Here is a 12942-nt window from a genome sequence, read left to right on the forward strand (position 1 = left end):
GTTCCTTACACCCTGCCACATTGCATGGGGGTTGTTTTCATTGAAGTTGTCCTCAATGTGTTGTTTGTATTTCCGCTTTGCAGATATGATGCCTCGGTGTAGGTTGGCCCTCACCCTCCTGTACTCCTCCCTATCCCCTGATCTCAGCGCTGTGTCCCTGGCTCTGAGCAGCTCCCTCAATCTGTTGTTAAACCAGGGCTTCTGGTTGGGGAGCACTTTAATTTGCTTCTTTGTTGTTGCAATGTCTGTGCAGAAGTTGATGTAGTAGAGGACTGTAGTGGTATGGTGCTCAATGTCTGTATGTTCAAAGAGTAGATAGCACTATCACATTGAAAAGTTCCATTTTGTGGAATGATGCATCATCGTATGAAATTTGCAATGATGTGACTCATCAATCTCTGCCTATAAAGCCTTTAATTGACATCACGCTCTGTCTGCCACTCGTTGTCTGTAGCTGATCGAAATGACATAAGCCTAAAGCTTTGATGTAAGGATATATGTTTAGCCTATTGAATAACTTAATGGTATAGAAGACAAACCATTTTGTAGAAAGATGCATCATCATATGAGATTTGCAATGATGTGACTCAAAAACAGTCTTTGGTAGCATAAGTGACACATCGCTCTGTCTGCCACTCGATGTCTAGCTGTGGGGCATTCTGAAACGTCCTTAAACTCTGCTTACCCTCTCTGTCTCTGGTCCTGCGGTGTGCTGTGCGAGAGGAGGAGTGGTTACAGTAGAGGGGAGAAAGCCAATGTGTGCTTCTTTTACCAATATATTTAATGATATCTTTTGCATTACTTATCCAAACAACGTCAACATTGGCACTGTACTTACTCATGCCCGTAGCAAGACATCTGTCAAGTTTGAAATCAATCAGACAAACGGTTTGACAGATATGCAAGCCTACAGTGCTGTGTGAGAGGGGGAGTGGATACAGTAGAGCGAAGAAAGCCAATGTGTGATTATTTTACCTACATATTTAACAATATCTTTTACATTTCTTATCCAAACAATGTCAAACTTGGCACTGCACTTACTCATGCCCGTAGCAAGACACCGTTTGAAATCAATCAGACCATCGGTTTGACAGATATGCACAGAACACACAGAAACACACAGACACAGACAAACAGACAGACGTTCTTGTCATTTATAGATAGATTTGAAGCGTCTTTATGAAAAAAACATTTTGGAGACTCCTGTGTACCACTAGAGAGAGTCCACATACCACAGTTTGAGAACCACTGGTGTAGGCTACACTCACAAATACATTACATAAACACACATACCCACCTACCCCCACCCCCTGCGTGCAACAAAACATTAGTTGTAAGAATTTGTCTTTCCCGTTCTTAGGTTTGTGCATTGGTCAGCTAAAAGGTAGCCTACATTGTACTAACAGCCTATCTTTACAACATCTAGGTATGACAGACCTCTCAATATTTAAATAATCTGCATCCATTTAGGATTTCGGAAAATCCTCTGGACATTTACAATAGTTCTCATATTTCAAATATGGGCCAAATATGCTGTCAATATCCAGCCAAAATAATTAATGACACAGGCCTATTTCGCCTAGTGGTAGGCCTACTATGTTTCAACACACAATGGTCAACAGAGGAGCAGTTGGGACTTTTTTGGTGCCGATTTTCCTAATCCAGGCTCAAATTCAGTCCAATTCATTTCATGATTCAGATACTGCATTTCAGTTAAAACTGAATCAATATGACATTGTCTGATAAGGTACTTAGACTACATTATTGAGATTACATGTGGAGTACTATTTTTGCCAATTTTGTGACCTAGCCTACTCAAGGACGCAGGATGCTGCTTTAGATGGAGTGTGAATGTGACCTTGATTTTAAAACTTGCCATATTAAGGTAGTTCCTTGTGAAAATATGCCTGGTTTTAGGAGTGGGATGGCCTAATCTAAATTACACCTGACTTGTCATAGGCTTTGACAGTGCACTGCTCTTTCGTTGATGTTCTGCGCTAATTTGTCTGGGGGAAGGGAACTCACGTTAGCTCCGCCTTGTCTGGCTAGACTTAGCTAGAGAATTGCTGTGCATAGCTGCGACCGAGCGGGTCCTGTGTGAAGATTTCTGCCGCGGTGGAATTCGCCCTTTGTATCACGGTTGACGTTTCACAACACATATTTGGATTGCTCTATGCGACAGGCGATGAGGGAGCAAATAAGAAAGTAAGTAGCTAACTGCTGTGTGATTAGTGTGTCGTGTGTAGCTAACCGATCCGTAGGCGCTATCTTATATGCTCATAGATCTTGGGGGATGGGGAGGTATGGTGGGGGGGAGGGGGATTGCTCTTCACTAACGGTAAGGGTAGGTAGTGCCAGCTGTGGCAGATGTTCTCGGCTGTGAGCGACCCAGCAGGTGTGCCTTGTTACATTGATCCCTTACATCCGCCCATTTTGTCATGGAGAGTTGAAAACCTACGCTTACAATTCAATGTGTTCTGTGGTCAATCAAGATTATCGGTCGTTGTAGAAACGACGCATCCGCCACCATGTGTTGTGGTAAGCATAACGTTAGCTTGTGGTTTTGATAACCACGTTCGTTCGTTTGGGTAGTTTATCCCAATGTGTCTCCCGCCAGTATATCCACCACCGTTCTTTGATTTGCGGTCGAATCTGCTGATCACATTGGATCTGCACTGTGGGCTAGGTAGGGCAAGCGACCAACCCAGACTGTTAACGCCCCTCTGATTTTTCATAAAGCGCGCACATATAGACGATTTTTATTAATTCGCTGTTGTATCAGTTGTGTCCCAAGACCATTGACACACTCGTTACTATGCCAAAGGATGTGACTCTTATACAAAAACGGACACATAAGTGATAACTGGACACTTGATTGTGGTAGATTTGTTGGATAGAATGGGAAACATAGTCCAACACTAGATACATGAGACCTGGTAATTTATAACAGTCTGCTAAAGTGTTTGTTCATGATCTGAAGGGGATGGGGAACTTGGCCTAATAACGTAGGCTTACTTTTATGTATCTTGCACAAATGTAGGCTTGATTAATAGATATAGCCCATATCAACCTTGATACTTGATGCTGAAGTAGCTACATGTAGCATCCTTTTGCCAGTAACAAGCCTAGATCAACTGTTTTGATATTTTGCTTTTATTACACTTTAAGTGTCATTAAATAACTACAAGCATAAAAATATTGGGGGGAAAACACCTATTACATTTCCAAAAGCAAGAAAAAACTTAAAGGCACTCTCTGTTTCAAAATAGTTAAAAAATACTTCATTTCATGGCTTAGTCACCTATTAGGCTACATTTAACATTTTAGCCTAAACAATTGAAATTAGCAAATGCACTATTTTAGCAAACTGAGCTATTTTAAAAAGCCTATAGGACTGAAAGGTAAAATATGTCTAATATTTCCAAACCAAGGTTTGCCAATGGCCCATCCCAATCCACGATTCAGGCTAATGATTCATTAGAAGTACACTATATAGAGCATATCCCACATACATGTAGCAATTCTCACTGAATCATCTCAGCCAGTTTGAGTGATTTTCTATCATTAGAAATATGCGATGGGTGTCCCACTTCTCAGTCTGTGTTGAGGTTAAGGCAGTGGGTATGAGCAAGCCTAAGGAACTAACCAGATATCCGTAAACTTCCTACCCCAGCTGCAGTTAGGTATCAGGATATTGTTTTGATTTTGTAAAGATGATTCCACCTGACATTGTGCCATGGTTGGATGTGAGTGAGACCCCTGTATTTGAAAAGATCCTGCAATAATTTTTCCAGCAGACTCTTCATTTGATGAGCCTGATGTAGCACACGCCTAAATAAGCTTTACCTAAATAAGCTCTACACACGAGGGCACAGACACACAGTCAAGTGATTCTTAAAATAAGTCCACAAAGTAAACCAACTGTTATTAATGTCTTTAATGTGAAATTGTGGAAACTCACACAGATGCAGCTGATGACAGCATAGTGTGGTTGTATGCACATTCATTTTGTCAAGTAATTTTGATATAATCATGAGATAAAATTGCCACTTAGTTACATTTTAGTCATTTGTATGGTTTATAGTTTTAGTATAGTTTAGTTGGTGAGAACTGATTACATTTTATAGTAAATGAAATGTCATTACATTTCAGTTTTTAGTCATTACATTGGGCGAAAAGGTTCTGTTTCCGGAGATAAAAATAGTATTTATTGATATGACTTGTTTATGGGCATATTCCAGTGGCGGACCGTGCGTTCAGTGGTTAGGCCTTCAATGATGACTATTTTTTGCCAAAAAATAATAATAGGGGGGCGTTCCGGGGGGGATACCCCCTGAAGTTTTTTTTTGCATTTCAGCGTTAAAATGTGCAATTTCCCAGCATTTCACGGTGGGGGGGAAAAGTTTTCTCTTTCTCATGCAAATCTGTGTAGCACTCTAGAATCTTCGTTAGACAAACAAGTAATGTTCCGAGCTGAATTCCGCATTGCTTAGATCTTTATTAGGCGAATAGCACCCGGCCATCATCCTTATAAGCAGCAAAGTGATTTACGGGGCAGCCGTGGCCTACTTGTTAGCACTTCGGACCTGTAACCGGACTGTTGCCGGTTCGAACCCCGACCAGTAGGCACGGCTGAAGTGCCCTTGAGCAAGGCACCTAACCCCTCACTGCTCCCCGAGTGCCGCTGTTGATGCAGGCAGCTCACTGCACCGGGATTAGTGTGTGCTTCACCTCACTGTGTGTACACTGTGTGCTGTGTGTGTTTCACTAATTCACAGATTGGGATAAATGCAGAGACCAAATTTCCCTCACGGGATCAAAAGAGTATACTTAAGTGAATAGGCTGCTAGGCTAGGCTACTTATTTATCACCCATATTCATTACAATCTGCTGCCTGCTACTGTCCGGTGAAGACGTGCAATTTAGTCCATGTCATATTTAAAGTGAACACCAAGTGTGCTCAAGTATGGGTTTGTGCAGACTATTTTTAAATATTTAGGCTATCGGTTGCTTAACTTATGTTCATGACTTGCACGCACATAGGCTATGGCACTGCCACAGGTCTACAATGATGTGTTCATTTAATAGTTTAATCTGACATCAGCAAACTTGCTTCAGACTGTTTGTAGGGCTCTCCTACTTAGCTGTAGCTTTAACGTTAACGTTACAGTGCAACTGTTTTAGGTTGTGTTGCTGCTCTGATTACTCAAAAGCTAATGTGGAACTACAGTAGGCTATCCTACAGTGTTTGCCAAACGTATTTATGAGAAAGTGTCTCAACAGAAAATGCTAAGAAAATTTCTCAGCACACCACCATGATATTAAACATAAAAGTCTTGCATTGCCCTATGCTGCTACTACTGCTTGTTGCCTATTTCATAATGTCTGATGGCCACGCCATTGATTTCACCAATAATGTCTTTGATTTCAACTTGGTAGTTGTAGTCTACGTGATTAGAAAGCATGTCCACTTGTGTGTAGTATCCAAACAATCCAGCTTTTTTGGTTTATAATCCAGTTCTCAAAGGAAAACATAAATTAGATTGTTAATTCTGGAACCTGAGTGAGTTGTGACTCACTGCGCCCATATCCCTACCCATTCATCTCGGTGGAATACTTCACAAACTTTTTCCTCAACACATGACAAACCATATATCAGAATAAACAGCAGACCTTACAAAGCTACAAAGTAATCCGCTTTTAAATTTGCAGCAATGTCTACATGCATGTCTCCAATTTTGGGCTTTAGGTTTCACAATATATTTAAATTGTTCAATACAGGATTTCATAACAGGCCAAATACAAAATCAATGTTATCGCCTAGATATCTGTAAATATTAAAATCAGAGGATATACAGCTGACTAAGAGTTTGTCAAAGTAGCCTTAAAGCTGCTGTTGGCAAGATTTGTATGATCATATTCACTGAAACTGACACTATGCTTCGACAGAACTACATAAATCAGCTGGTTTTGCATGCATTAACATGATTTCCTAATATGCCAAATAGAAAATAAATGTTAAATATAGCCTAGATATCTGTAAATATTAAAATCAGTTCTATGATTTACAGTTCTATGTAATATAATTTTTATGTAGCCTACTGTATTTGGCCTTGGTGCCATGTGGCCTTTGTGCCCCCCACCAAATATGCCCCAAATAAAGGCCAAGGGGCCTTGTCCCTAAAATTATGAAATTCCAAGCCTGGCCTGCAGTATCTTACTAGTCATAGCTAGTCGAGTAAAGAGGGGCACATGTGCTTGAACATTATAAAAAAGAAAAAGCAGGATTTCAACTCAATTTCAAAAATGTCATGCCAACTGTTTTACTTAGCAGCCATAGTATATAGTATATATACTCTTTTATTGCTTATTCAATATCCCTAGACATTACCCACCCACTCAACCGCTACTTCTCACCCCTACCCTCTGGCAGGAGGTTTAGAAGCATAAAGTACAATAAAGCCCGCTTCAGCAGAAGCCTAATCCCCTTAGGAATCCAAACACTCAACAACACAAAGCCCCTCAGATAAATATATGCTGTGCAATAATGTATGTTTTTGTATGTCTTTTATGTAAAAGTCTGTGTCAAATGCCTATGATGTATGTAAGCTGTATGTCTGTATGTGTCATTCATATGTCTGTGATCATGTATGTGCCATCCTGTGCTTGTGACCATGCAGGATGAAAAGCGGGATGGAAAATGTGAAAAAGAATTTCCCTAAGGGGACAACTAATAAACTAACTAACTCTTTTGATCCCGTGAGGGAAATTTGGTCTCTGTATTTATCCCAATCCGTGAATTAGTGAACACACAGTGAGGTGAAGCACACACTAATCCCAATGCAGTGAGCTGCCTGCTACAGCGGCACTCGGGGAGCAGCAAGGGGTTAGGTGCCTTGCTCAAGGGCACTTCAGCCATTCCTACTGGTCGGCGTTCGAAACGGCAACCCTCCAGTTACAAGTCCTAAGCGCTAACCAGTAGGCCATGGCTGCCCCTATAGCCCCTATATAACATATAGCATTATTGACAGTTATAGTTAGTTCTGTCGTAGTGATAATGTTCGTTACCATCCTTACTGCTTTAGACAACATTCTAATATGCCAGTTCTCTCAATATTTAAATAAAATCAGATTTGCCATTAAAACCTTGCCATTAAAACCTTCTCTGTTCCCATTGTGGTAACTTTGAGGACTGAGTACGGACTCATTCATCCACCACAGTATCAACTGAAACTTTCTTCACGAAAATAAATAGTTCAACTGTCGTTTGTGATGTAGACAGCTAGTGTGACCCCTGATATTATGCATATCCACTTAGGATATCGGAAAAGTAGTTTCTTGACTGAAAATACCTCATATTCTAGGTGGGCCAAATATGCTCCATATTTATAGTGTTGGCCATCGAAACCCTGTGTCGGTGGCACTTAAATCCCCGGCTGTTTTTTTTTTTACGAGGCATCACTGCACGGCATACGCCATCTCTAACGTCATGCTCTGATAACTGTATTAGAGCCCGTCATTAGGAAACTAAATTGTTAGACTTATTTAAACACACAGGGCCAGATGTACTAACGTTTTTGCGCCCACTTGAGGCGTATTTGTTTCGCAACGTGCGTGTAAAATCATTGTGAGGTATGTACAAACAGGCTGCAATGATATGTGTAAAAGCGCAAACTGCCTGTCGCGGGAGCTGAAAATGGCTAACTGCGTCCAGGGGAAAGTGGGAGTTTAGCGTAAAAAGATGGGAGGGGAAGCGTAAAGAGTGCCTAATTATGTATTCAGCGGTATGTACAAATATTGCTCCTGAAAGCGCACGTCTATCCTGCGCCTAAATACTTCCGCCTTGTAGAGAACCTTTCAAAGACAACAGAATCGCTATTTAGAGCACCAGTTTTGTAAGTATTTGTACTATCAACAGGGCCGCGTTTGGGCATTGGGCAAAGGGGCTGCTGCCCCGGGCCCCGGCCACTAGGGGGCCCCGGCGCGTGACATTTAAAAAAGAAAACAAGTGTCTTATCGTCACCTGTCTTTGCCCGTATCAATGCATGCTATCACAGACAACAATGGGTTCGCATGAGACAATTAGGAAATATGAAAGCGGATCTCGAAAAAAGAGAGAGCTTCAGCCAGACGTTCTCAGTAAGGCGCACCAAAACCATGGCCGTACGCACTGTGCGTATCAGCCAGGCTACTTAACAACGAGAGAGAATTTCCCCTGTGTGCGTGTATTCACACCAAATTGGCCTAGGCTACCATAACTTCTCAACTCTGCACAGTAGCCTATTCCATTAACTGCATGCCAGTAGGCTATACAATTTTCTGTAAAGTAAAGTTTGTAACGTTATCAAAATCAACTTAATGCAGAACTATGCACGCGCGCACCTTTTGTTTGAGCAGGAGAGATGCACAGGCATGCTACAGAAGTTGTAGGCTAGCTTGTTGTTTTCTATCAGCACACAATGGTATAAGCTAATTCATTAACTCGAGACTCATCATGGATATAACAAGTTTTTTAAACAACGAAAACAGAAAGGATGGAGACAGCAAAGCGAGAGGAGTTATTTCAAATGGGCAAGCCGCAAGCACAAGGTAGGCAAGATTATTGCTTGTCAAAACGTTAGGCTAGCATTACCACTGTTTAAAGCCATACGTGAACGTAGCCTTCGCTAGAACAAAACTAGGTAACTTTAGCCTTTGGGCTATACAAAGTTGTCCAAATAAATAGGTCGTTGTTAGGCGTTGTTGTTATAAAGATATTGCATGTGGATGTAGTATGTATGTAGGCTACTTTTTAACTGACCAATGCAGGAACCTAACCGGGACAAATATTATCAAAGCGTTGAAAGTTAGGTGTGTGTGTGCGTACCTTCGCATTCATTCGTGCAGGTGACCTGTCCACTTTTTTCAAAACGAGGATCAAAATAGGGATAAGTCCACGTCTAGACATACTATCCCTGTCCCTGACAACGTTACCGTTATCGGCTGCGACACCCCCCTTGTTTGTATTTGATGTGGTTGGGCTGTGTGTGTGCGCTAGACTGCATGTTTCAATGTAGCCTATTTGACGTCGTGGCTGGCTATACTAGGGCTGCGTGTTACAGTGTATTACAGACAGCGTTTTACAATGCATCATGATGTGGCTGTGTGCGTGCGCGCAAAACTCTAGGCTACAATGTTTCATGAGTTCGGGAGTTGCACATTTTAGTCTGACCAGGGTACCACTGGCAGTTTTCAAGCCTTAGTTGAAGTAATTGATGGTAATAATGTAATATTTCATGGTTGATTTTTTTGTGTGCATTGCCCCATGTTTGTAGGCTACTTGTTTTTTGTATGTTGGTACAATTGTATGTTGGTTATACGGTTCCACAATATAAATGCAAATTTAATTTTTACATTATGTCTGTCATAATTTAATTGCCTCTCTCTCTCTCTGTCTTATGTATATTGATAATAATAATAATAATAGTAATATATATTGAAAAAAAAAAGGGGGGGGGTGGGGGCCCGGGGAGGCCTCTGCCCCGGGCCCCAGATGACCCTAACCTGGCCCTGACTATCAAAAGCAACCTTAACTTTCGTTGGCCTTTCGAATGTCTTACTTTCACTTTCACGTCATTCACTTAAACTTTCCTACTTGCTAGATTTGACCAATTTTCCATAGCCTATGTGCACTTAGTTTGAGTAAAACTACTGATCTTCATTATCTCCCTGCTTGTTGACATCTTATCATGTATGGTATTATTTCATGATTGCTAAACGTTTGATTCTTTTTTATGTTGTCATCAGTTAACTTCATTCAACTGCGCTTGTATGTAGGCTCTGCCATTCAGTTGTGGACGTTCGTAAATTGCGTTTATGGGCGGAGAAAGGCAAAGAAAGGCGCAGTTTACACTAGTTTGATAAATACGATGGAAACTTGGGTCTGACAGCGACTAATCTGACTTCAGTGACTACTTATGGATAGACCCTGGGTGGGCTCCAGGAACTCCATAGTGTCCCTTTATGTCACTGAGTCTCGTGGTTGGCATATAGTTTCACCTACAAAAGTTGGTTGGGATTTGGACCTCCCTTAGACAAACATAAGTGGAGGGGGGACGTGTGTGTAACTCCTCAAGACAAACTTTCATATGTACACTGCATTACCCACAATCAACAGGAAGTGGGATAATTGGGATTTTGTGAGTTGTGACATATATAAACAATTTTGCAGCACTTCTCCTAGACGATTTATCAGCTTCATGGCAAAGTTGGTAAACATGATGTCAAGCCCCACCCACCACATACTGCCAGGCAGGCTGAAATCAATGGTTCCCATGGGTGAAAACAAATTAAATTTGGCACCCATATCATCCCTCACAGTCTCTACTCAGGGACAGAGACTCCATACTGCCCCCTTATGTCATTAAGTTTTGTGGTCTAATTACTAATAGCTAAAAATATTTAGTAGTTTGAATACTTCATATTCATTCTTAAACTATTACACTTTACACATTACTGGGTCATTCTATGCCATCATACAGGTGCCATTTGCGTCCACAACATTTGATGATATGCATAAGGCACAAACTAGTGTGTTTCCTAAAGCTAATAATTCAAGGGTTCTTGTTAACATGATGTTCAAAAAAATGCTATTCTTAGAGGATCACAATATTTTTAACCATTTTTCACAAGTGCATGGGCATTTCCATAGGTACTTTCTGAAGTCTGACCCCCTAAGTTTAGTTTAGTTTAGGTCTGACCCCCTAAGTTCTTTTTCATAGAAAAGTAAACAGAAAAAGTTTAATGTTAATCAATTCAATTTTAGAGTTAACTCAAAGAGGTTGAAATTTCTTATAAATGGGCAAATCGTCGCATTTTTACCATTAAATTATGGCTAGCAGTTGATTCTTCTATCACGTCTCATTGACTAGTTTTGTTCCATTCTTGATAAAAGCTATCAATAAAAACTAAAATGAAGCCAGGTTATTTGTGAATGTTGCCTGGTTATAATAGTACTTCTTTAAACTTTCACTGAAAGTGTCTTAACGTTTATCTCATATCATACAGCAAATAGGGGCAGCCTTGGCCTACTGGTTAATAATAATAATAATAATAATAATAATAATAATAAGCTTTATTTGTATAGCACCTTTCATACACAGAATGCAGCTCAAAGTGCTTTACATTTGAAGCATGTAACAAAATAATAGACAGTCAGTCATTATCAATCACATTTCTTGTTTTTTGCTGGGGCCGTTTATGATCCACTCAGCAACATATCAAAAATATAGAAAATGACATGTCATAAGACTGGCAGCCTTAACCCTCTTACCCCCCACAAGCACGCCATATGGCAACTGTGGCAAGGAAAAACTCCCATATTCCAGGAAGAAACCTTGAGCAGAACCTGACTTAATAGGGGGAGCCCATCTGCTTCTGGCTGGCTGCGCCCTCCAATAGCAGCAGATGTAGAATAATCTGAAAAAGTAGTCTACAGGATAAGACGAGTTAACTAAAAGCTTTCCTGTACAGGTATGTTTTCAGATCTTTTTTAAAAATATTTACTGAACTCGCCTGCTTGATGTACAGAGGCAGGGTGTTCCATAGTTTGGGGGCATAATGGATAAAAGCAGCTTCTCCACTTTGTTTGTGGAGCACTTTGGGTACGATTAAAAGATTAGAATTGGATGATCTAAGTTTCCTTTGTGGTTGATAAGATATTAAAAGCTCAGAGATATATGAAGGTGCTGTGCCATTCAGAGCTTTGTAAGTAATTAACATAACCTTAAAATCAATTCTATAGGAAATAGGGAGCCAGTGCAGTTCAGCCAACACAGGGGTGATGTGTTCTCTCTTCTTAGTCTTAGTTAAAAGTCTAGCCGCAGAGTTCTGTATGAGTGCCAATTTCTTTAGATGTTTTTTGGGAAGACCAGTGAAAAGTGCATTGCAGTAGTCTAACCTGCTAGTGATAAAGGCGTGAATTAGTTTTTCTGCATCTTGTTGAGTTAAAAAGGGCCGCACTTTGGCAATGTTTCTCAAGTGGAAATAGGCTGTTTGAGTAACTTTACTGATATGGGGCTTAAAACTTAACTCTGCATCTAAGATGACACCGAGGCTTGTTACTTTTGGTTTGACCTGGTGTGCCAAGTTCCCCAGATTACTAAGAACAATATCTCGCTTTAGTTTTGGTCCCACCAAAAGTACCTCTGTTTTGTCATCATTTAGTTTCAGAAAATTTTTGCTCATCCACTGATTAATGGAGGTTAGGCATGCAGTGAGGGAGCAAAGGCCATCTGGGTTAGTTGGCTCCACAGAAATATACAATTGGGTATCATCTGCGTAGCTATGGAAGTTTACATTATGCTGACTTATGACATTTCCCAATGGAAGCATATATAGGGAAAATAGCAGGGGACCAAGGCAGCTCCCCTGGGCCACACCAAAAGGCAAGTCATGTTTTTCAGATACATGATCTCCTAGACTGATATAAAAATCTCTGCCAGTAATGTAGGTTTGAAACCAGTTTAGAGCATTATCAGAGAGACCCACCCACTTCGCAAGGCGGTGAATTAGGATGCTATGATCAATGGTGTCAAATGCCGCACTCAAATCCAGAAGAATAAGGATTGAGACTTTGTTTGAGTCAGTAGCCAGTCTGAGATCATTGACTATTTTTACTAGAGCCGTTTCTGTGCTGTGATTTGATCTAAAACCTGATTGGAATTTTTCAAGGATACTGTTTTCGTTGAGGAAGGTATTTAACTGATTACAAACAACTTTTTCAAGTACTTTGCTCAGGAACGGTAGATTTGATATAGGCCTGTAGTTGCTCAGATTGGTATGGTCAAGATTTGACTTTTTAAGTAAAGGTTTCACAACAGCGGTTTTAAAAGCAGTTGGAAATATACCTGTTTCTAATGAGGTATTTATTACCTTGAGAATAAAGGGAGCTAAGCTATCATA

At 40.6% G+C, this 12942-nt stretch overlaps 1 protein-coding gene across 3 annotated transcripts in view; it reads left to right on the plus strand.

Moving 5' to 3' along the window:
- dmd (dystrophin) overlaps positions 1–12942 on the plus strand; it is a 541017-nt gene that overhangs the window by 454005 nt on the left and 74070 nt on the right. The window contains exon 1 of one of the 3 annotated variants that reach the window (XM_076297172.1): positions 2052–2205. The exons of the other annotated variants lie outside the window; for them this stretch is intronic. Within the exon in view, the coding sequence (XP_076153287.1) occupies positions 2174–2205 (32 nt within the window). The 5' untranslated portion in view covers positions 2052–2173. Of the gene's footprint in view, positions 1–2051; positions 2206–12942 lie in introns of those variants that run through there. 3 annotated transcript variants of the gene reach the window in all.

This window comes from Alosa pseudoharengus, unplaced genomic scaffold (genome assembly GCF_046254945.1).
Source record: "Alosa pseudoharengus isolate Yale_2024_CS ecotype anadromous, Long Island Sound unplaced genomic scaffold, YU_APseudo_1.1 YU_APseudo_1.1_scf_20, whole genome shotgun sequence".
NCBI classification, from domain to species: Eukaryota; Metazoa; Chordata; class Actinopteri; order Clupeiformes; family Clupeidae; genus Alosa; species Alosa pseudoharengus.